The 27,205-nt window shown below is 33.7% G+C and overlaps 2 protein-coding genes and 2 long non-coding RNA genes across 4 annotated transcripts; 3 read left to right on the forward strand and 1 right to left on the reverse strand.

The window, feature by feature from the left end:
• The first annotated feature begins 1,367 nt into the window (after positions 1-1,367).
• On the forward strand, positions 1,368-7,149 carry LOC129306720 (hydroxymethylglutaryl-CoA lyase, mitochondrial-like). The gene is made up of 10 exons (XM_054947444.1): positions 1,368-1,447; positions 1,565-1,783; positions 2,070-2,133; positions 2,455-2,634; positions 3,731-3,811; positions 4,491-4,654; positions 5,128-5,264; positions 5,937-6,052; positions 6,395-6,639; positions 6,819-7,149. The coding sequence occupies exons 2-10, from the start codon at positions 1,572-1,574 to the stop codon at positions 6,907-6,909; spliced, it is 1,290 nt and encodes a 429-aa protein (XP_054803419.1). The 5' UTR covers positions 1,368-1,447; positions 1,565-1,571; the 3' UTR covers positions 6,910-7,149.
• A 9,043-nt stretch (positions 7,150-16,192) lies between these two features.
• LOC129290230 (uncharacterized) lies at positions 16,193-17,157 on the forward strand. Its single transcript, XR_008588293.1, has 2 exons — positions 16,193-16,729; positions 16,804-17,157. It is a non-coding gene; the product is annotated as an uncharacterized LOC129290230 (long non-coding RNA).
• Positions 17,158-22,567: 5,410 nt separating this feature from the next.
• Positions 22,568-26,334, reverse strand: LOC129321994 (serine carboxypeptidase-like 45). Its single transcript, XM_054968025.1, has 10 exons — positions 25,801-26,334; positions 25,589-25,690; positions 25,414-25,509; positions 24,377-24,469; positions 24,227-24,297; positions 23,578-23,859; positions 23,352-23,476; positions 23,146-23,238; positions 22,944-23,061; positions 22,568-22,838 (listed from the first exon to the last, which is right to left on the reverse strand). Exons 1-10 carry the CDS (start codon positions 26,045-26,047, stop codon positions 22,683-22,685), a joined length of 1,383 nt encoding a protein of 460 aa, XP_054824000.1. The 5' UTR covers positions 26,048-26,334; the 3' UTR covers positions 22,568-22,682.
• Positions 24,917-27,137, forward strand: LOC129322001 (uncharacterized). Its single transcript, XR_008596166.1, has 2 exons — positions 24,917-25,211; positions 26,890-27,137. It is a non-coding gene; the product is annotated as an uncharacterized LOC129322001 (long non-coding RNA).
• Positions 27,138-27,205: the final 68 nt, after the last annotated feature.

Consider the following 27,205-nt stretch of genomic DNA (forward strand, 5'->3'; position numbering starts at 1 on the left):
CACTCCCTCACCATTTGACTTAATTCCAAGTGGCTGGAGTTCTATTCATTTTAAAACGATCATATTTCATTTAATGAATTAAACTTACAATTTAAAAATATGATAAAAATACTCTTATAAATTTTTGGCTCAAATAAAATGTTTACTATCAAGTAGAAATAACCATAAAGATTTTGTAATTTAGATTCATAAGTGACAACAATTGATTTTGTTCAATACTGAACTTGCAGAAATTTTTTTATAGTTTAAAAAATTTTTAGTTCTCCATTTTAATTATTTAAGCCATGGATTCGCTGAGGGGGGGGGGGGAAGAGAGAGAGAGTGAGATCAGCTAAAATTAGCTTGAGTGGCACTATCATTTAAATAAGTGGTTCTCCCAATTTAGTTTGTAGATTTATTCTCACCATTCTCAGTACCCCAGGTAAGATATTCTTCACTGTCAAGGAAACCTGCCCTTTATTCTTTTTTTTTTTGGAAAAAAAAGAGAGGGAGCCAGGGACAGAGGCACAGAGCCCTATTTTGAGTAAAAAGAGGCCAGATGCCACATGTAATTCGACGAAAGCCCAAGATCAACCTTTGAATGGGCCCACTAAATCTTTAACTTCTGCCCTGTCATTCATGTCTCTCGACTCTCGAACCGAACTGACATTGACTCAAATGTATTTAGCCTATATCGAGATTCCTCCAAAAAAAGAAAGAAAGAAAGAAAAAAAGAAAAAGGAAAAAAGCATCCATGATGATCTCCCGTCTGTCTGCGGAAAGACAAGGACTCAGGAGAATGAATCTTCTATTCCATTCTCTTTTTTTTTAGATACTTTATCAAAAAAAAATAATAAAAAATGACAATTTTATGTTTGATCTTATTTCATTAATAAGTGTTCATTTCTTTTAAATTAAATAAATTATTTTTATTCAGGATTTATGGGAACAAAAAAGGCTCGGGTGGATTAGTACCTAGCAGGGCTGAAATTTTTTTTATTCCTTATTCTATAATCTGTAAATAGAATATAGAATATTATTCTATTATAATTTTAATAATAATAATAATACTTAATAATATTCTATTATAATAAAAATTATAATTAGAATTAATTATATTAAATGTATGAGCGAGCGATTGATTAATCAGTGATCCACTGGAGCGATAGCCCAATTATTTCGACTAAGGCCCAACATCAAGCCTTTAAATGGGCCCACTCACTTACGTGCGGCTTCTGCTCCAGCCGAGGCTTCATTGACTCAATTTCGTCATTGTTTCTTTTAATTTAACTTATCCGCCTCATGATCTCATCCCCGCCCCCCTCAGCTCCCGCACTCCGTCACCTTCCTATCTCATCTATCCTTTCTAAATTTTATACTCCTGCCTCGTGTGATCCGAATTTCTGGTTTTGTTTCAAGGATCAAAACCCCCATTGTTTGCTGGCTTGTGGCTTTTCCTTGTGTTCCAGTTAGGTCCTTCTTTATTGTCATCAAGGACTTGCTGAATTTCATTTATTTCTTCTAGCCGGAGTTGGTTGGTTTTCAATTTATATAAGTTCAGCGGCTAACTCGAAATTTCTTGAAGTGATCCAATGTTCGCAAACATGCGTATGCATAAGATTTTGCAAAGGGGACTGTTCTTTAATCGCCTCCAGCTTTGGACGATGCCGAGCTTGGACGATTCTCCTCGTTTAATGACTCCGGTCTCAAGAGCTGGCATTAACAAAATCTGGAATCATACCGCTTGTGCTAGTGTTATTGGAGTCAATGGACTGGAGGCTGTCAGTTTTTGGAACAGCGGCAAGTAAGCCATTTCTTTTCCAGGTCATATCAGAAAGTTATCAATATTGTTACTTTGACTGAACGATCAATTTCGAGGTTTTGTGCCCATCTCCTTTTGTTATATTGCCAGTTGCTTGACCTATGAGACTAGATGTTTATCACTTTTAGCTAGTTATTAAATATTTCATTGCATCATTTCTTAATTCTGTTCCTCTTCTTCCCCTGCGAGGTCACATTAATGTTGCAAATTTTGTTTTATATTTATATCTATGGAAGTATTCTTATAATGTTCATTGTCCCTGCTGCAGGGGAATTCGTCATTCCTCGTCTGATAGCAATGGTCGATGTACTGCAAAGGAGTTCTCTAGTAAAGTACGTCTGGTTTATGTACAGAGTTTTCCTTTTGGTATTCCGATGTATATTAACTTGAAATTTGCAGCTAAGCAAGGAATATATCCCGAGTGACCTGGTAGATAATCATGGTATCCATTTTAAACAATCTTTCACATATAAATAATGACAGCGAGTCTTTTTCTATATTGAATTTTATATTTTGAACGTTTAATACCAAAGTAGAACAGTGTTCTGATAAATTTGTCGAAATGACTATTTCTTCTCTGCATTAACTCATTTATTATTGTTGTTGAATTTCTTACTTATCACTAATACTCCGTGGTACATGCACTGGTTCAGTTACTTAAGAGTATTCCAGACCATGTGAAGATAGTGGAGGTTGGTCCAAGGGATGGATTGCAGAATGAGAAGAATATAGTTCCTACTGCCGTGAAAGTTGAATTGATAAACCTGCTAGTTTCTTCTGGGTTGCCTGTTGTCGAGGCTACAAGTTTTGTGTCACCAAAATGGGTACCACAGGTAAGAGTGGAGTTGATTCTGAAAGACAATCAACAGTTTTGCAATTCTGCCCCTGGTATTATATTGTTTGCTATGATTTTTTTCAACATTTCACTTAGTTCTTGATCAAGTGATATAAAGATTGTTGTTTATCAATTAAGTATAAACTGGAGTTCTCTTTATTGCCATTCTCTTTTTCCCTTCTCATTTTTCATGCTTATTTGGAATGGAATTATGAAAGTGTTCTGTTTGTTTGTCCATCAGTTTACCAGCCTTATTTTTTGTTTGAATCGATCTCTAACTTGATGTATGTTACTTGAAGCTATAGGACTGATTTAAATATGGAAGCCTATATGCATCAGTAACTTTATCAACTTATCCAGAAACAATAAGTAATCCATTAGGTCTGTTGCATAGCTCAATCTGTAGCTTATGCCAGATAAGAGAGAAATGTTATTGAGCAGTAGGCAGACAGTGGATGTTTTTCAATGAGTGAACTTGTTATTCCTGTGCATAAATTTCTGGAGTGATGGTTACTGACTGAATTTTACATGCTTGATTGGATCTTAAAAATGCATCTCCTCTCACATTGGTAATTTCTCAAAATCTCAGTTATTTTCCCCTATGGTATGAGCTATAAACTAGCTGATCATGGACTAGGGAAATGTACTTATTTTTCAATATTTGATGTGGGATTTTGCAAAAACTTAATTCAGTGTAGAAACAAAAGCTTGGTAGGTATGAGGTTTGTTGTTGATCTATACTAGCCACTATGCTTGTTTATGCGCATGGTTGAGTAATTGCAGACTTTTCCATTAAGAATCAAAGAGGAATTATTATTAACAATATAATAGTTGACCGTGAATTTCATCGGAGTTTTTAGTTAATTTGTACAATTGTCTGACCAGGGAAAATGCATAATTTAAGTTTTGTTTTAATTGGACTCTTTTATTTTTCCAATGTAAACTACAAATTCCTCTTTCTAGTATTTGTTTTATTGCACGTGTAAAAAAATATTCAATATATATCTCATGCATCGTGTTTTGTGTGATGGATGATAAAACATTCCCTCATTTGTGTTTTAATCTAATTCAAAATCTTTATGGCTGAATTTCAGCTGGCAGATGCAAAGGATGTAATGGCAGCAATTCAGAATGTCGAAGGTGCTAGATTTCCAGTCTTAACTCCAAATCTTAAAGTAAGAATTATTTATGGTAACAACAACAATAACAACAGCAAGTCTTATCTCATTAGGTGAGGTCAACTATATAGATTGCACGATGCTATTATGCTTTATCATCAACTAAGTTTTTAAGAATATTGTTAATTAAAAGGTTCTGTTCAACAACTTCTGTAAGTGTTTTCTTTAGTCTTCCTCTACCTCTCTTTACAGGGTGCAAAATTATCCATTCCTCTCTTCTCACTAGTACCTTCCACGGCTTTCTCTGTACATATCCAAATCATCTCGAACAATTCTCTACCAATGTCCCCTCAATATCACACCCACTTTTCCTCATATATGTTCATTTCAGATTTTTTCTTTTCGTGTATGCTTACACATTCATTTCAACGTTTTCATTTCTAATACTTTAACTTTATGCTTTTGCTCTCCCTTTAAAATTCAACATTTACTATCATATAACATAATTAGTTTTATAGCAGTTCGATAAAACTTCTCTTTAAGTTTATTAGGCACCTTTTGATCACAAATAAATCCTTTAGCCTTTCTCCAATTAAATCCCTCACCTTGTATCTTATGTGCAACATCCCCATTAATTTCCCTGTCATGTTGAATTATTTATTGCCCATGGATAAAAATATATTATATGATTGAGTCAAAATTTATGTATGGGATTAATAGTGATCATTTATTTTAGGGTTTTGAGGCAGCTGTTGCTGCTGGTGCAAAGGAAGTGGCTGTGTTTCCTGCAGCTTCAGAATCATTCTCTAAAGCAAATCTAAACTGTAGCATTGAGGATAATCTTGCTCGATGCCGTGACATTGCTTCAGCTGCTAGCAAGCTCTCAATCCCTGTTCGTGGGTATTTGACTATACTTTTTACTGGATGAGATGAAGGATAAATTATGGAAGTACATCCTGATGTTGCTTACTAATTGAAAAGAATGCTTGACTTGTATACATTGATTGCTATTTTTTGTGAGATGTAGTACTTTTTAACAGAGACTTGGAGCTTATCTAATGAGTAACAAGTAATAACCTTGGAAGATAATTTAAATTATAAATCTGACCTGCATTATCTCTTGTAATGATTGAACTGCTGCCTGTTGTGCTTGGGCATGGCTTGAAAGATAGTTTGAATTGTAGGATTGGTTTGCTGGTTGATATTTGCATTTTAGACTTCGATTTGTCTCTATCACAATCTGCTGTTTTTTCCTTCTGAATTTTGAACAAGCTTAAAACAGCAGCCTGTTTCTCATCTCTTGACTTTAGATTTCAGGTTTGTCATTAGCATTTTATATGATTTTTCGTGTAACAAAATTCCCTTTGCTTCAGATATATATCTTGTGTTGCGGGATGTCCTCTTGAAGGATTTGTTGCTCCAGCTAAAGTAGCCTACGTGGCAAAAGCACTCTATGATATGGGTTGCTCAGAGATTTCACTAGGCGATACCATTGGTGTTGGCACACCTGGTATTTGTTTAAAGCTGCCTTCCTTGTTATGCGAGTTGCTTTAATTGCAGTTTTTCTGTATCCATCTTCCAACTTACTGGATTTTGATATGGGCTATGGATTTTATCTATGTTGGCCTGACTTCTTTAGGTGATCGTATTTTGCTTGGTTGCGGTTGATCTTGAAGTCAAAAGACTATTAAGTAAATTGTCTTTACTGTTTGCATGATGAATGATGGTCCCTTTCTTTCGCCTTAATAAGGAGTTTAATGTTTTGGTGCCATGTTATCCGGAGCATATGATGAGATAGTTGAGGTTTGGGATGTGTCAACTGAAGAACAGGGCATATTACTGTCTGATATAGCCATAATGTTCTTTAAATGTTTCCTATCAGCTCATTACTTGCGTAAACATTTTCTAAAACTGCCTGATGTCAAGTTGTATTCAATGAGCTATATGATCTAATATAAGCATTTTATTTCACTTTTATGGTTATCCTGGCTGTTTTGATTTATCACGAGGCCTGCTTTGACTTGTCCTGCCTGATGTCTAAACCTCGACATCTGATATACTGTCAAGTTGTATTCAATGAGCTCTGATATAATATAAGCATTTTATCTAACTTTTATGTTTATCCTGGCTGTTTTGATTTATCATGAGGCCTGCTTTGACTTATTCTTCCTCTTCTTTCCAGGTACTGTCATTCCAATGCTTGAAGCTGTTCTTGATGTTGTCCCTGTTGACAAGCTTGCTGTTCATTTTCATGATACTTATGGGCAGGCTCTTTCAAATACTCTTGTCTCACTTCAGGTAAAATCATCATCATCATCATCATTTTGGAAAAATGATTTGGGTGCTGATTTTGATTAAACGTGTGCTATTTTTTAGCCAAAAGTAAAAAGATTAAACGTGCCCTATTTGTGTCGAAATTTAATTTTTTTATCTTGGACTTAATATTTTAACAACCACCACCTGTGGAAGGTTTTCTACATCTGCTCTTACACACGTGTCCACGTAAATACGTATAACTTAGAGATATCATATATATTTATGTATAAACTCATAGAATTCTACTGTTTGAAGAATGAAATGTGTGATTTCATATGTTTAAACAGTTTCTAATTAATTGGTAATGTGATGAATTGTTGATAGATGGGGATCAGCACGGTGGATTCGTCGGTGTCTGGTCTTGGGGGTTGCCCATATGCGAAGGGTGCAACGGGGAATGTTGCCACAGAGGATGTTGTGTACTTGTTGAATGGACTGGGAGTGAAAACCAACGTTGACCTCAGAAAGCTTATGGCGGCTGGGGAGTACATCTGCAAGCATTTAGGACGTGTTTCTGGTTCTAAAGCTGCAACTGCCTTGACTAAACTTACAGCTAATGCCTCCAAACTGTGAGTTATCCACTTCACAACTTGTATCCTTATGTTGTCACGATTCATTCATACAGACTATGTGCCATTGGCTTAGCTAGCTAACCCATAATGAAACGGGGATGACCTGCTGGGGTACGGATTATCAACAGCATCTGGTGTATACAATTTAATTTATTTAATTTAATTTTCAATAACAGCATGCTGCTATATCGAGAGGGACTAGTGCCTCAACCCTTGATACAGTTTTACGGAGTGAGCGCATCAGTAACGCGTTTTTGTCATGACTAATGCTGTTTATTTCGCGAAAGAAGAGTGCGCAGGGTGGTTCTTTGACTGGGAACATAGGATCAATAATGGCCAACCACCCCTTAAGAGAGAGGCAGATGGAGGATGGTAGGCTTTGGCCGAGCAATTAATTACTACTATAGACTATGATAGCGCTGTGGGTTGTTGTCTGATAAATCTCATGTATATCGTCCTCTTGGCTCTTGCTTTTAAATAATTCTGACGCAATAACAGCCTTTACGAAAGTAAATTTGTACCTCCGGTCACATGACAAATTAACAATTCTTTTTGTAAATTCGTTTTGTAGTATTTTATGGGTTGGGTAGAATTATAAAATATTTTTAAACATTTATAAAAGTAAATTAAAAAAAATCGAGATAATATTAATTAATTCAACAGCCTCTCTTTAATTTTAGCGAGATAATTAAAAATAATTTATTTATAAAACGAGTGCATTTCATATTATATTCGTCTTTCCTTGATTTGCTTCAAAAGAGAGCGTACGTCTTCGTCATTACTATGTTGAGAGACTAAGCTGTAAAGTAATAGTATTAGTAGCAGTAGTAATGAGTACGAATGAAGCGAGGGGAAAATGAAAGGAAACTTCAAAAAAGTGTCACACACTCACTACTGGTATAAGAGGCTTAAAATATACTCTTTCAAGTCTTATTATAGTAATATTTTTAACCATTTCATACATAATAAAAAAATTAGTTTTTTTATACCATGAAAAATGATATGTATTTTTATTTTTATCCTTAATTTTAAATAACAATATAATTATATTAAATATATTTACACTAATCAAAAAAGGAGAAATTGAGAAATTGTTTAATTATTATAAGGTATTTTATATTTTAAATAAAAAATTATTTATAGAAGATGCACCAGAGGGAGTAAACATTATCTTAATAATAACTAATAAATATTTCAATAATATTTAATGAATACAAAATATTTTTTAAATCTCAACATAATAAATTTTAATAAATAACAAGTAAACAAAAATTACAAAGTATCATCGACCCCCTATAAAGGGAGTCAACGTTGGCCCCAATCAATGTCTTAAAAGACCTTTAAAAAATAAAATATACAATTTATTTAAAGAAGGATGAGCAAAATAGTGATGCTATAAATCAAGATATGAGGATGTGAAAGCAGCACACCATTTAGAAGGAGTGACTTAAAAGGAGATGCATAAAGGTGAGCTCAAACACGTGGCCAACTTTACGCCTAGTCTTGATGATTTACAGTTTAAGAATCTATCACAATACAATCATATTTATTAAAGAGTAAGTCACAACTCATATCAACAAGTTTTTTAACAGAGATAAAGTTAAAACTAATAAAAGGGATAAAATATTTTTTGTGGATGGATAAAGAATGAAAAAAGACAGTACCAACATGACTAACCAGCATTTGAAAAGTTATTAGTAGTATGGGTGCGATGAGCATTTATATTAGGTGTCATAAAAGAAAAGAAATTTTCTTGGTCAATCATGTGATTGCAACACGCAAAGTAGAAAAAATAAAGATGTATCTAATGAAGTGGCTTATGCAACAAGTGAACTGGAAGATGTACTTCATAGAGCGGCTAATGCAACAAGTGGGTTAAAGTACAAAAATGAGTTTGTAGAGTAAAGCCTTAAGGTTAATGGTAAAGGATCTCGAAGTAGAGGCAATAACAACAATTGCTTTATCAGTGGTAGATAATGCAGACTAAGCAACATCTAACTCCTCCATACTAGGGAAAGAGAAGCAGAGAAATGAGAAGAAAGTATACGACGGGCGACTTAGGCAAGACGTAGATTTGAGACAAAGTGGAGGGATGGGTGAAGGAGAAAAGACTAGCTACGAGGATGGCACAAAAAATATTTTTAACTTGTAGACAAGAACCAGAGTTATGATACCATGAAAGAAGTCATAAAGAAATGGGGTTGAAAAAAGTATCATACTATATTCATATCAATAAAAATAAAAAAGAGCCATTAAAAAATTACTCAACTCCCCCTTGTTTTTTTTGAAAATTCTTGCTATTTTGGTTGTAACATCATATTGGATTGCCTCTGTGCTTATTTTAATATTCTATTATACCACTCACCTCTCATGCTTCTGGTCATAACAACATGAAACTAATTAATATAAGTTAAATTTCTTGAGAAGAAAGACTTAATGAATATACAATGAGAACCCATACAATTAAATTAGTCAGTCATATTTCAAAGTTTTACAACATGCTAGTTTATTTCACATTTTGAAATACCATTTTATTTTTTCTTTTCCCCTCATAACTTCTACCTAGATAGTAGCCTAAACCTCGGCTTCTCCGAATAAGATGGGTTCACCTATTATCTTTACTGATAATAATCATACTTTATTAGTCTAATTTTGCTTTTTTTTATTCTCCTCTGTTAAGGATGCAACTTACCTTAAAAGGTGTATAATATAATCCATATAATAAAAGAAAACAAATAATTAATGGGAGCTAGAAAGGAACAGGAAGGAGGTACATGTTGCATAATACACTTATATGAATGCACAATTATGTAAGCTCCGATACCAAAATGAAACAATCCCCACTTAATGTTTACACTTAACCTATCTACCATGATATAAAGGATTTACTTATCATGGTAGAAAAGAGACAACATAATTATCATGATAGAAAAAGAACTATCCTTAAACCTTTTGATGGATTCACTTATTATTTTTTGTCATGTTTAAAAGTAGTTGTCAAAAATAAAGTTTGTTGGTGAATTTTTTTGTCATCAATAAAAATCATTGTCAAAAGTCATTTTTTTATAATAAAAGAATAATATGAGGCTTGAAAAAGTGTCACATAAATTGTTGATATAAAAGGCTTATAATATATAGACCTCCTAATAATAATTAATGAATATTCTAATAATGTTTAAAGAATCTGAAATATTTATTAAAGATTAACACAATAAATTTTCATAGATAATATATCTCAAAACTACATATACTCCCTTTGGATCACAATATAGAGCATTGATAACAATTTATAGTTCTCAAAAAACTTGTTGAAACCTTCATTAAATATTCTATATAAATGCATTGATAGTGATAATTAAAATTTCAATTAAGGCTTCATCTTTTTTAAAAAAGTAATAAATGAAGTAGGAGCATAGTTAGAAAATCAATTATAATTAAAAGTTATTTAATGCCCTATAGTTTGGACAAAGTAAAACTTTTGAAAAGTGTCCTATATTGTAACTTAGATGGAGTAAGTCCTATTGTAGGAAAAATTGATAATCTATAATTAAGCCACTTTGCATAAAAAATGTGAACTATTAATTATTTTATTATGATGTGTACTGTTAAAAAGAACAAATTAAAAAAATTCTTTTCAAACAATATCAATAAATTATTATTATTTATTTTGAGAGAGGATGAGATAGTAAAAATTGCTCATTCCATTTTCAAACATAAGAGATATTATATACCCTGTGTCTCTTTATTTTTATTTATAAGTAAAATTAATAATTTCAAGAAATATTTATTATTTTTTTTAAATTGTCTCTTGTACAATCATTGTTTATTTTTACTAGACAAATTTATTTCATTAATTATAAGAATGATTTAGTCCAAATTTTTTAATTTAAAATATAATTATTGTAGTTAACATTTTCTTAAATTATATGAATTGACTTTTTTTTTCTCTATATTTAAAAATGGAGGGATTATACTGCTACTCTTTTTAAAGGGTTGTTAAATGTACCGAGGGAAGTACCGTGCATCTACGCCTACTTGAATTAGGGCATTCAAACCTGCTGTCAATGCTCCGGGCTTGCTTTTGTTCCTTTCTTTGATCACTAATCATCTTTCCTCATGTCGGGGGAAAAAAAAATCTTCTCGCGAAAGAAAAATAATTTCAAATTTTATAAGCTTTTGTAACACGCAAATGCTGCACCTTGTCTGCAACTGACCTAAATCGCCCGGGCAATTTAATTTGAAGTCACTGTTGATTTTATTTGAATTATACCTTAAAATACTACTGTAATATCTTCAAGTGCAGTCAGTCGTGAGAATTGCTGTTCGGTTTTATGAGAGCAGTGATATTCGAAGAACATGAACTCGAATCCGAGGATATATGTTTTGGTGTTTGCGGATATTGGATTTTTTACTGTTACAAAATGACTTTACAAAAGTTCTTACATTTAACCTAACATTTTATAAAGCAATTTTGTAGGAATAACCTACAAGAACGTTTTTATAAAATGCTCTAGTAGAGATAGACATAAAGTGCTATCGTAAAAGTGATAATACAAGCATATGGGAGCGTTTAAGAAAAGAGTGCTCCCATATCTATTGAGTGCTACTGCATGTCCTTATTTACAAGAGTTGAGCACTCTTGTAGGTATTTTTTTATTTAAATTTTTTAAAAACTTCATCCTGTATCTCTTAAAAATGACCAATCCTAATATTAAAAATTAATTTAAAAATAATATTATTGAATATAAAAATTTGTATATAGCAAAAGAACTTGAACATAAAACAACTATTTCAATTTCATGACTAGTCTAATAGCTAGCTAATCTAACAATAAAATTATTGATATTTTTTTAATATTAAAATCAAGTTACCTATAACAAATAATTAATTATATAATATGCTCACACTTTAATTATATCTTCTATTTATTTCATAGTAAAATGAGATGATCTTACTTCCACAAAATACTACATGAGAAATATAAATAATTAACATTATATTAATTTAATTTTGAGTATCGGTTGAGATGGTTTGGGCATGTACAAAGAAGATCAAGGGAGGCACCAGTGAGAAGAGTGAATATATAACTTTGAGTCCGATTAAGAGAGGTAGAGGAAGGCCTAAGAGAACACTTTTGAAAGTTATTGAACGCGATCTGTTAATTAATAATATTCCTAAAAGCTTGATAAACGATAGAGCACAATAGCGTCTTGTAATTCATGTAGCCGATCCCACCTAGTGGGATAAAGGCTTGTTGTTGTTGTTGTTTTGTTATTGTTGTAACTTTTTAAAAAATATTTTTTATTTTTAAATAAAGGGATGCATTTTATCACGTTGAATTTGATTATCCCATCCGTCATCCATGGATCTGACGACCTTCACGTCATTGGAAGCTTTTGGCACCGCTATGAATAATAAAAAATGTCTTATCACGTTAAATGAGATTGGCTGCAAGGTTAACGCAATATCATCGTAGAATATCAATAATCATGTCAAGAATCATGAAGTTGATGTCGGACATTCTTTTTCATAAAAAATGAAAAATTAAAGAAATAGTCGTATGGCTTCTGGTGCTATTAATATCTGTATGAGTAAGTACTCCCTACCCTGCACCAAAGAAAGAAAGAGATTATTTTCCACCCTGGAACACAAAATCCAACAGACATGTGCCCGATGAAGAAACATCTTTCATCGTATTCGTATGGGATCCTGCTTTCTTAGTTTGCTTTTGATGAAATATAGTCAAGCCTTTCACCAATATAGTTCTACTCGAGGCCCAGAATTTGCCACCTCGTTAGTCTCCGTTCTCTTCAATTTCGTATCGGACTGTCATGACTCTTCTCGAGCTAGGAAGGCACAGGAGAAAAACTTTTAAAGCACACTGAAAGCGCCGTTAAAGCTTTGCCTCGTTAAAGATACAGAAATATGTGGCTCTCTGAAATCTGCGCGACATACTTTAAATGCCAATCTTGTCGTGCACATTTATGCTTGCTCGTTGCTATGACATTCTGTTGTCAGAAAATGACTTGACGTGCTCTTAGGTTGGAGCTACTCCTTTCGGATCCTAATGTTCTTGTTTTTTTATACCTTCACACTCCCCCCCCCCCACCACGCGGTAGGTAGTGTCTCTATGCCCTTCCACATACAAATATTCCAAACTTTAATTTCGCCATGAACTCAGTAGATAAAGCTTGTAACATGCTCAGTTAAGCAAGTCGCAGCGACGTGAGGTTGAGATCTGAAGATGTTGTTGAAGAATTAGAAGAGAGAGAAGATAATCGGAGGAGGGCGTGGGTGTGATCTGCAGAGTGTACTTAAAAAAAGAGGGGAACAGCGAAAAATCTGTTTGTTTTTTTTTTTTAATCTCAATAATGCGCTGGAGAAATGGAAAAGTAATTAATGTGCATTGAATGTCCAATCTGGCTGTTAGTTGGAGGCTCCATAACGTAGTCCTTCCTGAAAATTTTGCAGCCACACGGAATTGTTCACGCTGCCCAAGGAAAAACAACAGTTTAAATGATGATAGAGAAATATCCATCCCCTCCAAAACAATTATAGGAGTATATTTTTCAAATCTTATTGTTTCGGCCAAGTGTCTTCCAAACCCAAACCAACTGAATTGCCCGTATTGAACGTGAACCCATGAGGAAGGCAAAAGCACCACGGTTCCTCGATCAGTATTAATTTGGCTCTCCAAATTCATGCACTGTACTGTACGTACCTTGTAGTGTTACAAATACGTGATGAAGGAAAATTGTGAGATTATAGCGAAAGGCAAAGCATTGGGTTGTGTAGATTAATGAAAGGTTCATTGAACTAAATTGATTTGTTTATGTTAATTTTGGATTAAATTGCACAAAACTTCCTTAAATTTTGAAGCATAATGAACTCACTCATATTTAAACATTTAAAATTAACTCCTAATATTTAATTTTATTTTTCAAAGCCCTCATTGTTAATTAACTCTGAATGTTATTAATGGAGTTTTCGATGCCATATTAATGCAAAACACATGACGCATCATATAAAAAAAAGTATTGTTTTATTATTTTTTAACATGATTTAAGGAGACGCAAAATTATAAAATTCAATAAGAAGATAAGCTATATGCTAGATTGAACTATGATTTGTGGACATTTCCTAAGTAATATACCTGCTATGTCATTTCCTAAAAATCACATTTTTATCACATTTCAATTAAAGAAGCTTCTATTAAGATTAAGAATGCCAAAAAAATAATAATAACAACACGTGATTTAATGCTTCCACTTACATTATGTTAATTTTTTTCATTATCTTTCGAGTTGTGCCTTTATGGTAATAGGTTCTAGGTTCAATCCTGTACCTCTTTAGAGGCTACGCCTGCCCTTATATTTTTTTCTTTGTTTACATATAAAACACTGTTTTAATTTATAAAGAATAATAAAAGTGTGGGTTTTCTCTTAAATTCTGTTAACAATGAACAATGAGAATATTGTGGCTCGAAAAAAAAATGAGAGCATCTTCACATGTATTAAAAGTAAAAATTACAATTCCCACTCTTTAAATTGTTTTAAAAAATGAAAAAAAATTATTTTTTCATATCACATGCTATTTGTATTGCATTAATCTGACGTGGCAAGCTCTATTAATAACATAACAAAATTAATTAACAGTGGGAGATTTAAAAACAAATCAAAAATTATGAGGTTTAATTTTAAAAATTTAAAATGAGGGGTCATTTGCAACCACTTTAACGTTCAAAGAGTTTTATGCAATTTTTATTCAACCTTAATTTTATGCACATAATATAAAAGTGTTTGAACTGAACCATGACATAATTTGTATGCATAAATTGCATTCATATACTCCCCTCTATACCACAATATAAATTATTATTAATTAATTTATATTTCTCAAAAAAATTGTTTAAAATATTGATTTTGTAATTTTTTTACATCTTTTAATCTTAACATCGAGTGCAAGAAATATAATGTTTAATTTATTTAAAATATACTCATTAATTATTCATTACAGTAACTGTATATTTAAAAAATATATAATTTTTATTCAATATTTAATATTTTGAATCAGATAAAACATTTAAAAAACCTGCTCCCCCTTTTCCTATTAAGCCTTTATGCAGTATCAAAAAAGAAGAAGAAGAAGTTTGCAGTGGTGGGGTCCGCCTCATAATGACGACAAAGAAATTTAGACAGATATCGACATTTAAATTTGATTCTTGCTTCACTCAGCTTCATGATTAAAGGTTTTGATGAGGTTGAAAAATTTCATGTACATCCACGGATCAAATTCTATCTTACACCACACTATAGTAGCATACATGACACAACCCCTATACCCACGTTACGTACAATAAAATTAAAATCTCTAAAAGACAAGTGTACATCACCCTTCTTTATATGGAGATCAACTTTTACTGCGATATGTAAGGCTGTTCATGTGCAATGATATAGACAGGTTGAGCCAGCCTTGCATGACTCCGATAGAGTGAACCGAACAATTTAGACTGGATTAAATTTTTTAGCACAGTAAACAAATTATACATACTATATTCTATAATATAAAATATCTTATAAAAATTTGGTCTCATCCAAAATAAAAAATACTCCCTTCATCTTAAATTATAAAATATTTTTAAGTAAAATCTCACATATTAATAAATTTTATTAAATACACCTAACAATTCTATCTTTTCAAAATAAACATTTAAACTTTTAAAAATATTCATCATTTAATATATTGAAAAGAGAAGTGATGAAAATTAATTATAAAGAGAGAAAAGATAATATTAAAATTGGAGTATTTAATAAAATTTTAATCTACTCAAAGTATTTTAAATTTTGAGATGGAAATTTTTTTTTTAAAGTGTCCTATAATTTAAGATGGAGAGAGTATTAAATAATTTTTATATTTATTTTTTTAATTATACTCCTACTTTATTTATTATTTTTTAAAAAATTATGTATTAAAATTTTAATTATTATTATAAAGACTTTTATATAAAGTATTTAATAAAGGTATAATGAAAAGATGTGAATATTTTAAAAAAATTGTCATTTTTAACTAATATTATTTTTAAATCATGAATTAATTAATATATGACTTATATTTTCATTTGGAGAGAGTGGATATGAATTAATTAATGTACTTGTTTATTTTACCAAAATCTTTCGTTGCAATATATAGGCACGCACAACGCAGTACAGACACCAAAAGTTAGACTGATTATTACCGGATAAGTTTTTACCAGTTACATCTGTAAGCCTTGGAGGGTGGATTTATTCATATGCAACCCAATTATGACATGCGCGTGATTTTGATTTCTGGGAAGAAATTAATCAAAAGCGAAGAGGACAAGAGGACGCGCATGCATACGAAGACAGATCAGAATCTGAAAGCAAAAGCAGACAACAGTAATTAATTAATCGCACCAACAAACAACGCGCATTAATAGCTTGATAGACAGCACAAGTTGATAGTCTTCAGAATATAACGGTTGACAAGAATTATCTGAATTTCCTCATACTATATTCTTTTCAATATTAGTTCATAAATATTTTCTTCTCAACAATATAATCTCAACTCTAAGTCTTACACGTATATACATCTGCAAAACTTAATTACGGGCAGATCAAGAATAAGATGGTAAAAACGAAAGAAGAAGGAGGGATTTTGAGAGGAGGAATTAAAGCTAGAATTCGACCAAGAGGTTAATTGGTATCTCTGGTAATGAACTTATCTGTTGTGTAAAGGATTAGGACCAGTGTAGACTTTCCTCTTGTCGGCTCCAAAAATGTCTTGCTCATCATCTTTATCGTTTGTATTTGCTCTGAAGGCGGGTGGGGAGTCAAAAGGTTTGAGCTGAGAAGCAGAGGAGGCAGAGGTAGGTTTGAAACTGTGAAATCTGGATTTTCCAGCAAGGCATGGAGCGGTGAATTGTGAAAGAGTAAGGAGGGCCAGAAACAGTACAACCATCAGCCCCATCTGCTTCTTGCTCCTTGCACAGACCATCGCATGGGATTGAGATCGATGTCCGCAGGACGACTCAGGCAGGATCGCTCGAGATTTGACACTGAAGGCGAAGGTGAGGGAGACTGTGAGATATATATATGGCTATTAATTATACAAGCAAGGAGTTAATGGAGCGTTTATGGGCAGGAGTTCTAACAGAGAGGAAAAGTCAAATGAAATGGGGAGAGTCAAGATGCATGGAACTTGGTGCCACACTTTCTTGATAGTATGCTGAAAAATACTTAAAAGAAAATGCAGATTTCAGAGCCGGGTTTTGTCTCACTCAACCCCGAGACAAACACAAGCAGCAAGGAAGGAAAGTAGCAGAAAAGGAAGAAATGGGAGAAGGAAAAGGTGAGAGTGGGAAAGGGAGAGACAAAAATGAGGGTTTTGAAAGGCTTAAAGTGAAATGAAAGCTTCCCAATGCACTTTCTAAAGTTCTACTCATGACTAGCCCGCCAGATATAATTGATACACATATATGTGAATCTTCTTGTCAAAGTTTTACCACTGTTGTTGTTCTCTTCTTTATCGCCTCCCTGGCTTTCCCTATTTGCAGTGTCTCTTCAGCCATTCTTTATCAGCACCATGCCATATCATCTAAATCTAAGTTGAAATGTTTTGATGATGGGATATTTCACACTACTCCATCAAAATGGAATGTCATCAGTAAATCTTTTTCTTAGTATTTTCTAATATTAATGTAAATCGCCGCGCTTTCACTTTCACGTGTGTAATATTATACTACGAAGAGAAGAATATCGTCGAATTTATGATTATTAATTCTTGCAATATCAGGGTTTCAGGTCGATGGCCTTCAATGTAATTATTGATCCCATTATCAAGTTGTTTGTATAAAATAAATAAGGAGACCATAGATAAATGGAAAGATGATTTAAAAAAAAAGATTATAATTTTAATTACTTCTTTTAATTATGAAATGTCAGGACGAGTATGTTGTTAAATTTTATATAATTTGACGGTCCAGAAAACAGTTGAATTGTTGCACTGTTGGCATCATATGAGGGCAGACCCATTATTGATATTGACCAGCGCACGGACTCCTGCAGATATTTTTAACAAGAAAAACAATGATTTTTATATATTCATGAAAACTGCAGTTAAAGCTTTTAGCTACCGAATCAATTATATTACAATAAATGCACCGTAAAATAAGCAACATGTTGCGCGCATTTATTTTTAAGTAACTTTCCTGCCCCATCCTTTTCCATTGTAAAATAATGTCGCGTCTTAATTGATTGCAACCGTATCACCATTCAAATTTCAAACAGTGCAACTAAATTAAATTAAAACGAAAAAACAAAAAGAAGAAAACAATGCTGACTGCAGCCCCGTACATGCATGTGGCTAACGAAATGCTCAAAACAAATTTCATATATAGTGGGAATAAATAATTCAAAACTGATTGATTTTTCACATGGAATATCTCCAGCTAGATTGATTATTTTTTTGTCAAATGCATTAGATCAATCCATCAGTCCCTTATGTTTGTCATTCTGTGTCCACATATGACATCATTAATTTGATGAATATACCTTCTTTTCTTACAGAGGACCGGACAAAATTACGGTTACGTCTTTGACCGTGAAACTTCCCAAACACCAACGTGGGAAGGGGCATAGAAATTTAAACATCCATGGCAATGGGATTTCAACAAAGTTAATTAAGGAAGTTGATTTCTTTGACAAATAACGTGCTTCGCTTGAAACAAACTAATCTGTGATTAGACTCTCCATCAGATTTTGTAATGGAGTGCGGTAGCTCACTTAATCGCATAATTATGCCTTATTAATTCACATCAAGTGGCAACTACCAAATTGACGGATTCATATGACTCACCAATTTAAAAAGTTTATCATATGTATGATAATTAATTATTTTTATGCCATGGAAAAATAAGAGCAAAACTTAAAAATGAAAGTATATTTTTATGTTATGTATTTATAAAACTGAATAAAAATATATTGTCATTTCGGCCCCCGATAAAAATTTATGTCTCTGCCCTTGCATATGATATATATACCTTTTTCAAGCTTTGCTTGCCTTGTAATTCCTATACCAGGTCACAGTCCCCAGTGATTCTTAGATGATTATTAAGTCAAAAAACAAGGAGGGAACATGTTCATTTACTTTAAATAACTAGTCAAGTAGTTATGGAAAAGTTTAATATTATTATGATATCACCAAGGCACAGAAATTTTACATTATCTGCCAACAGCCATGTATATATTTGCGGAATGAATCCCACCAGTTTGGAATAGCAGGGTCGATCGAGATGATACATATAACAGATGAAGATAAGAAATATACAAAGTATATAAATAAATTATTAAGGGAAACTGCTGGAGCTGGTGATGTGCCTGTGGGCCACGAGTGAAAGAGGTGGGAGAGAAATTCGGAAAACACGTATATCTTACTTTCTTACTAGAAATGATTGTGTGTTGTTGCTCACTTTAATTTTTGGATCGAGGACTAGCTAGGGCATGAAAGCCATGGAAAGTTGTCCTCTAATTTTCACAACTTAAAGATAATGTAATAATTAAGGCCACATGAAGAACAACGGTGCTGTGCTGAAAAAGCATATATACATATGCGTCATGCATGATCTTATTCGGCATCTTCCTGAAAGACGAATATATATCTGATCGATTTTCACCACCAAGTTAAATTTCCACCTAATCTGATCCCCGTTTCGTGGACCGTAAACTGATATATAATAGCATCATTAGCCAAAAATCAGGCTTTACTGTGTCAGGGCTTTGTTTCTGTACGTTTGGCTATACTAATAGCTTGCTAGCTGGAGAGAATGTGAGGTGGAAAGGATGAGAAATTCGATGGAGCAGCCTCTGCTTTGGATTGCGGATATGAGCTGATAGAAACGAAAGGACGAAATGCAGAAGGGGGCATGTATATATGGAACTTCGTTATCATTTAGTATATCATTTTGGTTCTCGTTTGAATACAGACAGCGAAGCGAACTTGGCGAGAGCTTTTCCAAAAATGCATGAGCATAGGCTTCTTTGGGAGTAAAACACATGATTGAGGCTCGTGGATATGTAAATCGGACAATATCATCACGTAAGACACGATGCCGTCCGTTAATTTTTTTTTTTTTTAACTTTTGTCCGATAACACAACTACTGTTTTTACAAGAGAAATTAACATTTATGCTCTTATTTTTTATGAGTAAAACTATAAAATTTAAGAACATTCAATACATTTTTCATAAATTACCCTTCATAATATTAAAGTTTATTTTCACAATATAAATCTGTTTTATTAATACAAGGGCAGCATAGTTCAAAATTTTTAATTGCAAACATAACATTAAATTTTTAAATTGGATGAATTTATTAAAGTTTATTTACATTTAACAACGGAAGGAATAACTTCTAATCCATGCTCCTCCCCATGTCAAATTGAATACGTGAAATGAGATCATCAAAATTGGTATATATATGTGTGTGTGTGTGGCCAGACTCCTGGAAATCCTTTACTTGCATTACTATGAGTTAAGTGGTTATGAATCAAACTCTTTATTTAAGTTAGATTGAACAAGAGAACTAATATTATCTGGATCACTTAGTTCAATTCGGTTCTATAAATTTATTTAATACAATTATAATTAATTTATTAATTATTATTACAATAAGTTAATTTATAATAATAATTAACAATTTTTTGCATTTTATACTGTAAAGTTATAAATATTGAGCAAAATTTTAGCATTAACTAACCTTAATTTTCTTTTTTACTGGTAAAATTTGTTGTTAACTTGATGTAATGGACTTTAGACATGTTGAATGTTGTTTAATATTGTTAAAGGTTATTTTATTTGAGTCATTTATTTTGTAACTGAAATGCTTTTTTCATTGTTAAACATTATTGTGGATTTATAGTTGTTGTTGTTGTAATAAACTTTATGACTATAAATAATTTTATTATATCAATTAAGTTTATTATATTAAAATAAATTGCTATCTTTCATAGATTAAAAAGAAAAAATAAAGTGAGATACTAAATAATATTTAAACTAATCTCTTAATTTTATTGGATCAATCTGATCCTATTTAACTTCAAGTTATATTAAAATCAGACTAAATAATGAGTTGTTTGACTTAATTATTTTTATAAAAGGGATCAAACTTTAAACTATACCGAAGTACTGTTAGGCCGGTACTTTGTACAACTCTACCTACAAGTTTAAGTAGCTAGGCTGGCCGCCTGGGGATTGAAAAACTACCCTGATTTGAAGACAGGATTATTTGGACGTTGACCCCCTTAAATGGCAATAGTGAGTACAATGAATCGACATAGCAACAGGTGAGATCGTCTTTAAGGTGGCTAAACTGAGATATTAATTCATGATTGAAAGACTAACCATCAGAAATGATGGAATGAGATTAATTAGTTAAATGACCCATCATTGTTGCGCACGCTTTTTGAAAGTTGGAAAATTATACGAGACGTTCATCTAAACTAAATTCTCGCGTTAATTTGTTAACACCAAGTCCCCAGTTCTCTTTAGTTAGGGGAAAATCCACTAAAATCATCTGAAGGGTTTCCAGCACCCAAAAATAAAAGAAATTTACTTATTTCATGCTGATAAGAATAGGGATATTTCATTTATCACACTTTCATCACCAGACAAGATTGCAACAAAATGTAAGACGTCTTTTGCTCAAATAATAGAATATGAAGAAATAAAAAGTAATGTTGGTGACGAAAATCATTGTTTTCATTTTATGTAAATAAATATAAAAAATTCAATTTAGTTTTAAAATGATATTTTCAAGATTAAAATTAATATTTCATATCTTTTTTACAGGGGGGATGTTTTAGATTTTTGTGAAAAAAATAGTTTTTTACCCCGAAAGCCGTGAAATAATTGCTCCGAGCTAAGCCTTGTTCCGAGGCAGTCGGCCTGGAAACCCAGACTTTCATATGGTCTCAACTAGCTGGAAGAACTCGAAGCCCACGCGTCTGTCTTCTCGTTCTCGGTATCTCAATACCTCCCAAAGTCTTCAACCTCTTCCACATCGACGACGATGGCCAGTATCTGTCACAGAGACGACTTACATATATTTTCCTAAAACAATAAATGAGTTATATTTGAGTAAAACGTCACATTGAATATGTTCACAGTAACCTAAATAAATCTAACAAGTATTAGCGTAAGTCAAATAATCCCATAGTTACCTCAAACTACTGATTTTAATTGTGTCCTTCATTCAAGAGCCCCGAAAGATTTGTCGTGCCATAGTACTTTATCCGTAAAAGCACACCTCAACCAGAGAAGCAGGGGCTCAGAAGCAGGGTCTACTTCTGCTTCTGCAAAGTAGGAAAACAGAGCTCTCTGCTACTGGAACTTTACTAGGGGGCTGCACTGGCAAGCTACTTATCTTATCACCCTCTCAAACTGAAATCACATACAAAAATATTTGTGCAACAAGAAGTAATACTGTTGCAGCCATAAAACACGAGCGTGGTCACATGTTGAAGCGATTGGCTTTTCTTTTTGGCCTATTTATTGGCGGTGGAGATGAAGCTATAAGATATGTTTGAATTTGGAATACATAGATTAACGCCCAGGAGAATATTTTTGCATCAGCACCACAGTCCAAGGGGGACGCATGCTTGTCTTGTCGTTTGCTTTATTCATTTATTTCTTCATCCATGTCTTCAGATAAATTAAATGGAGAAAATTAGTTGGTGCATTGGATTCTTTTCGATTCGGTTAACTTGGGACTAACTTACACAGTTACGTGTAAGCTTCGAACGCGTGCCACTATGTGCCTATGAGAAAAAATGTGTGTGTGTGCATATATATATATTTTTTTACTGAGGCTTACTTCTGTTAAGATTTGAAATGTCTATATATAAAAAGGGGTAGAGAAAAAAAAATATAAATTAAGAGAGTTTAGCAATAACAAGTTCAGACAGGGTTTATCGAAATTGTGTTTGCGTTACTGAATATAGCGAATAGAGGTATTTGTGATACGTATTCATGAAGAAGGGAATTCAGGAAGTGGTTTGCCTTCCAAAAATGATTTAAATAGCACGAGTGATCTCTCTGGCTGTGAAAATGGAGCTTCATGAGCTGCCCCTCTTATTGTGGCGAATGATAAAATGCCACCATACACTTGTGTCCATCCCGCAACCTTCAAGATAGAAAAGCCAAGAATTAATTTATATATGTCAATGGCGAAAAAGAATAAAATAAAACTAAAAGATTAGTTCTTTTTTGGCGCGATTAGAATGTCAACCTGTCTGCCTTCAAACCACGCTCTGTAGGGCACGGTCGTATTGAATCTAATTTCCTTGGCTAGCGCATTTACTAGAGCTCGCGACCCGGTTAGTGGAAGCACCGAATCTTGATCTCCGCTGTGCATGAATTGTTTCTAAAAATGAAATCTTGTTTTGACGAATCTTAGTAGATTTCAAGCAACAAAAACAGGACTCAATTACCTATATACCATAACTCGAATGCCTGACTCAACAAGTTTCCCGAGGATAGGAATTGTTGGTGTCTCTAGATTCTGCAAGTCATATTTGACAACTCTGCAATAGTATGGAATTAGTTAAAAATGAGAACTCTCTTTACTCACTCAAGATTTTGGTGTTTTATTACTGGGTGGTTTGCTGTATTGTAAGCTGTAAAGAACATAACTTACTCGCTACAAACAGACCATGTGGTGAGTCCTACAAGCTTAGCATGGAGAGCTTCTTGTACATCTTTCCTGTTTAGGTAATCATTTGTTTCATCGCCTGCACAAACGTCAACCTTTTGGGTCTCTTGCTGTGCAAAAAATTAATGAAGGAAGAATAACGGTTTAATAACTTCACGAAACGGGAAAGATGTATCTCAAGGACTAGAAAAGAAAAGAAGTAGTAGCTTACCAATTGGTTTAACACAAAAGATTGTTGATTTATTGTTGACAAGCAGACATCAAGAGTGACGTCATAAGTATCAACATATTTACCAATTTCCCTCGACATTAGTTTATTAACTCCCGCACAGACTGGAGTGAGAGCTCCGCTTTGAACTTGCCTCCTGATTTGGGAATAGTTACATACTGTGTTCAACCTCTCGAAAGTTGAATCTGATATTAGTCCATGAGACCAAAAATATTCTGCCCTTGAGTTGAAATCTGTGTTAAACTCTAACAGAGGATTCCCTATCTGCACAAATCAACATATTAATCAGCCGGTTATCTTTATCATACTCAATTCACACTCTACGTTACCTGACTCATGCTCAATAATTACTACTCCCTCTGGTGCCTTTTACAAGGACCTTCATCATGATTCTTATTAATATAAGATTTTTCTTTTTTGTCTAAAACATTAATTTTTTTCTCATAAATAATCCTTTGCCAATATTTCCTGACTAACTAAATAACCTCTTCTTATTTATGAATTTTATTGATGTTTAAGCTCTAAAATGGTTAACTAATTTTAACAAAATTTGATAAACCATGTAGAACTTGCCAGTAGAATCTTGTAATAAAAATATGGGGGGAGTGTTTCTCGTTCCTTTTATACTCACTGCGATTCCCTTGAGATTGAACGGAGTCTTGGTTTGAACAATGAGTTGTGCAAGCTGAGGAACATAATGGCCTGAAAATTAAAAAATGTGTTAGTTTTTGCAGTTTTAATATATATTCATTGATCTCAAAGGTACCGCTCTGATCATTACCTGCATAGCTTTCGCCAGTGATAAAGAAATCAGCATTCTTGTACTGTGGAAACTTATCAAACCAACGCTGAAGGAAAGCAAGATTATCCCTTGCTGTGAAAGAAAACAGGCCGCCATTTCATGAATACGCGAGTAAGAATAGAAAGAGAAAGGTTACTCGTACTTTCAAGTTTCGACACTAGACTCAGACAAAATCTAAGACGCTATTTGCCCCTCAAATAAATAATAGAATAGAACGAAGTAAAAAGTAATTTTGCTGTCATTTTTGCAGATGAAAATAAATTTTTTCATCACCTTGAAATGAAATAATAATAATATATATATATAATTTTTATAATGATGATTATGAGAACGAGATTATAATAAATATTATATATATATATATATATTTTTCCTTGGAGAAGGAAAGTGTTTCATGTGTTAATGAAAAATATTCGTAAAGCAGTGAAACGAATCAAGTTGAGCCATCTTCTGTCTCAGTGGGCCTAGAAGCCCATATACTCTGGACGAGATGGAGGAACTCGAAGCCCATATCTCGGTCTTCCTCAGTACCCTGTGCCACAGTATGCCATGGTGGAGGAGCCTCTCTCCTCACAAGAGCCGTCAGCCGCTTTGACGGCAATGGGGAGGGCCAGAATCCGTCTCCGAGACCGAGAGGATGGCCAGAGCCTCAACGCAACAGCCGTGGAGTCGGTGATGTCGTCAACCTCTACGATTAGAACAAGAATGGCCACATTCCGCCGTTCGCGATGATTCCTTCCATTTTCGGATGAATTCGCCTCTCCAGCAAATGATGACATTTAAGGGCTTCTATAAACTAAACACCAAGGTTGAGGTAATGCCTATTCTTTTTTCCTGTCTAAAGTCCAATTTTAGTAACCAAACGGGTCCTTAGATATCAAGGAAACTAGGGCCCCTTGAATTCTACCTATTGATCCCTATCCCTGAATTTTTAGTGCCAGTTAGATTCAAGCATGTTCAGACCCACAAAAAGAAAAAAGATTCTGGCACGCATAAAATTAATTGAGTGAAAGAACCTGTTATTTCATCGTTGACAAAGCCGTAGAAAGATTTGTTGGCAGAGTAAGAGAAACCAACTCCAGCTGGTGATTCCAGGTATAGCATATTTGCCTCTGAAACGGGGAGAAGATCACTCAGCAATTTGGATTCCAGTTTCAGAATTTACAGTTCTGGCTGGTGTCTTGGACTAACCTTTGTTCCAGCTACAATTATTCTTAACCAGACCATTTTCGGTCGGTTTGAAAGGTCCATGCTCAACAAAAGCTCCAGCTCCGAGAGACGAACACCCAGGCCCTTCAAAAACAAAAGAACAAGAAACCCAGAAACCATGTTAATTGCATCTTTCATTGAAGAGACCCCAAAGATTTCTGTATTGCGATGCCGGTTTATCCTTAAAATCATACCTCCATTCAACCAGAGAACCAGAGGCTTGGAAGCAGGGTCTACTTCTGCTTCTGCAAAGTAGTAAAACAAAGCTCTCTGCTGCTTGTCGTTGACGGTAATGTAACCGGCATATTGCTGGAACTTCACCGTGGGCTGCCCCGGCAAGCTGCTGATCTTATCACCCTCTGAGATTGAAATCACAGTCACAAATATTTGTGCAACAACAAATAGTATTGTTGCAACCGTAGATAATGGTCGTGATAACATGGTAAGCTCGGAAGAGATTGGGTTTGATTTCGGCCTTCTCTGTGCCTGTATTATTGGGTGACGGAGATGAAGCTTTGAGAGGAGGAATGTGACTGTACCTAAGATGTGTTTGAATTTGGAACATTTAAATTAACGCCTAGAAGAATATTTTTGCATTGATCCCATAGTCCAAGGAGGACGCGTGCTTGTCTTGCCTTCTCGCATGATCATTGTTTGTTCCATTAATTTGAGAAAATTATCACTTCAATTTTCTTTTTGGTTCTTTTTGTCCCATCCTTGTAGTGTTGTAGAGTTTGCTTGGCAGATTCAGAGTTATTTATGCTGTTAATTACAGTGCAAGTGCTTTCGTTTTTTCTTGTGGATTGGGTTTATACGCTGGTCACACAAGAATACTGTACAATAGCAATCATGGGCCATTAGAATACATCCAAGCATTATGCATACAAGTGGGTCCATTTATATGCTTTTTTCTTTATTTGAATTGAGATGGGGGAGCTATCATGTGGTGTCCATTAAATCTAATTTCCATTCATCTTCCCGGAAACTTCTGTGGGGGGAAAAAGTTATGGGTACGGGGTGCGTGCGTTGTCTGGGTTCTATGATAAGTGCATTTTAAATTATAGGAAAAGAGTAGGAATAGTCTGTCTCTTTTTTCTTGCGGGATCTCCTTTTTGAAAGATATCGTTGGATGGATAGTTGGATCAACATTTGACTGCTACCTAACATTAAGATGTGTGGTTTATTCGGTAAGAAAGTGAGTGTGGATGATAAAAATGAGTAGTAAAAACTAAAAATTGCATCCAGATTCAAATTGTAATTAAATATTCGTGGTTATTTTGCAGGGGGATTGGGAAAATGATAAAAATCGATTACATGTGGGTCAGAGAGAGGCAAAGCTGACGGAGCAAGCAGTGTGACCGCAATTGAGGCGAGAGTCACGGGCGCAAAGTAAATGATAGCGATTATTAGTACGTATAAGACAAATTTCAGCCCGGAGATTTTGAAATTCATGCTTGAACGAGGAGTATATGTCCTCTGCCATGACTTCAGATTTAAACTTAATTAAATTTATGTGTGAATTACTGGTAAAGGAGTTAGTTAGATCATCCTTAATAAATTAATGGTGGCGTTATGCGTATATGTGTTAATATATTGAAA

The sequence above is a fragment of the Prosopis cineraria genome, unplaced genomic scaffold (genome assembly GCF_029017545.1).
Source record: "Prosopis cineraria cultivar Desert tree isolate PC_DT_omini unplaced genomic scaffold, ASM2901754v1 PC1, whole genome shotgun sequence".
NCBI lineage: Eukaryota > Viridiplantae > Streptophyta > Magnoliopsida > Fabales > Fabaceae > Prosopis > Prosopis cineraria.

Excerpts from the sequence above, each read along its gene's own strand:
- LOC129306720 (XM_054947444.1), top strand. The coding sequence starts at position 1,572 with ATGTTCGCAAACATGCGTATGCATAAGATTTTGCAAAGGGGACTGTTC. Across the intron at positions 1,784-2,069 it reads AGTTTTTGGAACAGCGGCAA|GGGAATTCGTCATTCCTCGT; the intron begins GTAAGCCATTTC and ends TCCCTGCTGCAG. Across the intron at positions 2,134-2,454 it reads CAAAGGAGTTCTCTAGTAAA|TTACTTAAGAGTATTCCAGA; the intron begins GTACGTCTGGTT and ends GCACTGGTTCAG.
- LOC129321994 (XM_054968025.1), bottom strand. The coding sequence starts at position 26,047 with ATGTTATCACGACCATTATCTACGGTTGCAACAATACTATTTGTTGTT. Across the intron at positions 25,510-25,588 it reads TAATTGTAGCTGGAACAAAG|AGGCAAATATGCTATACCTG; the intron begins GTTAGTCCAAGA and ends TCCCCGTTTCAG. Across the intron at positions 22,839-22,943 it reads CGTGGTTTGAAGGCAGACAG|GTTGCGGGATGGACACAAGT; the intron begins GTTGACATTCTA and ends TCTATCTTGAAG.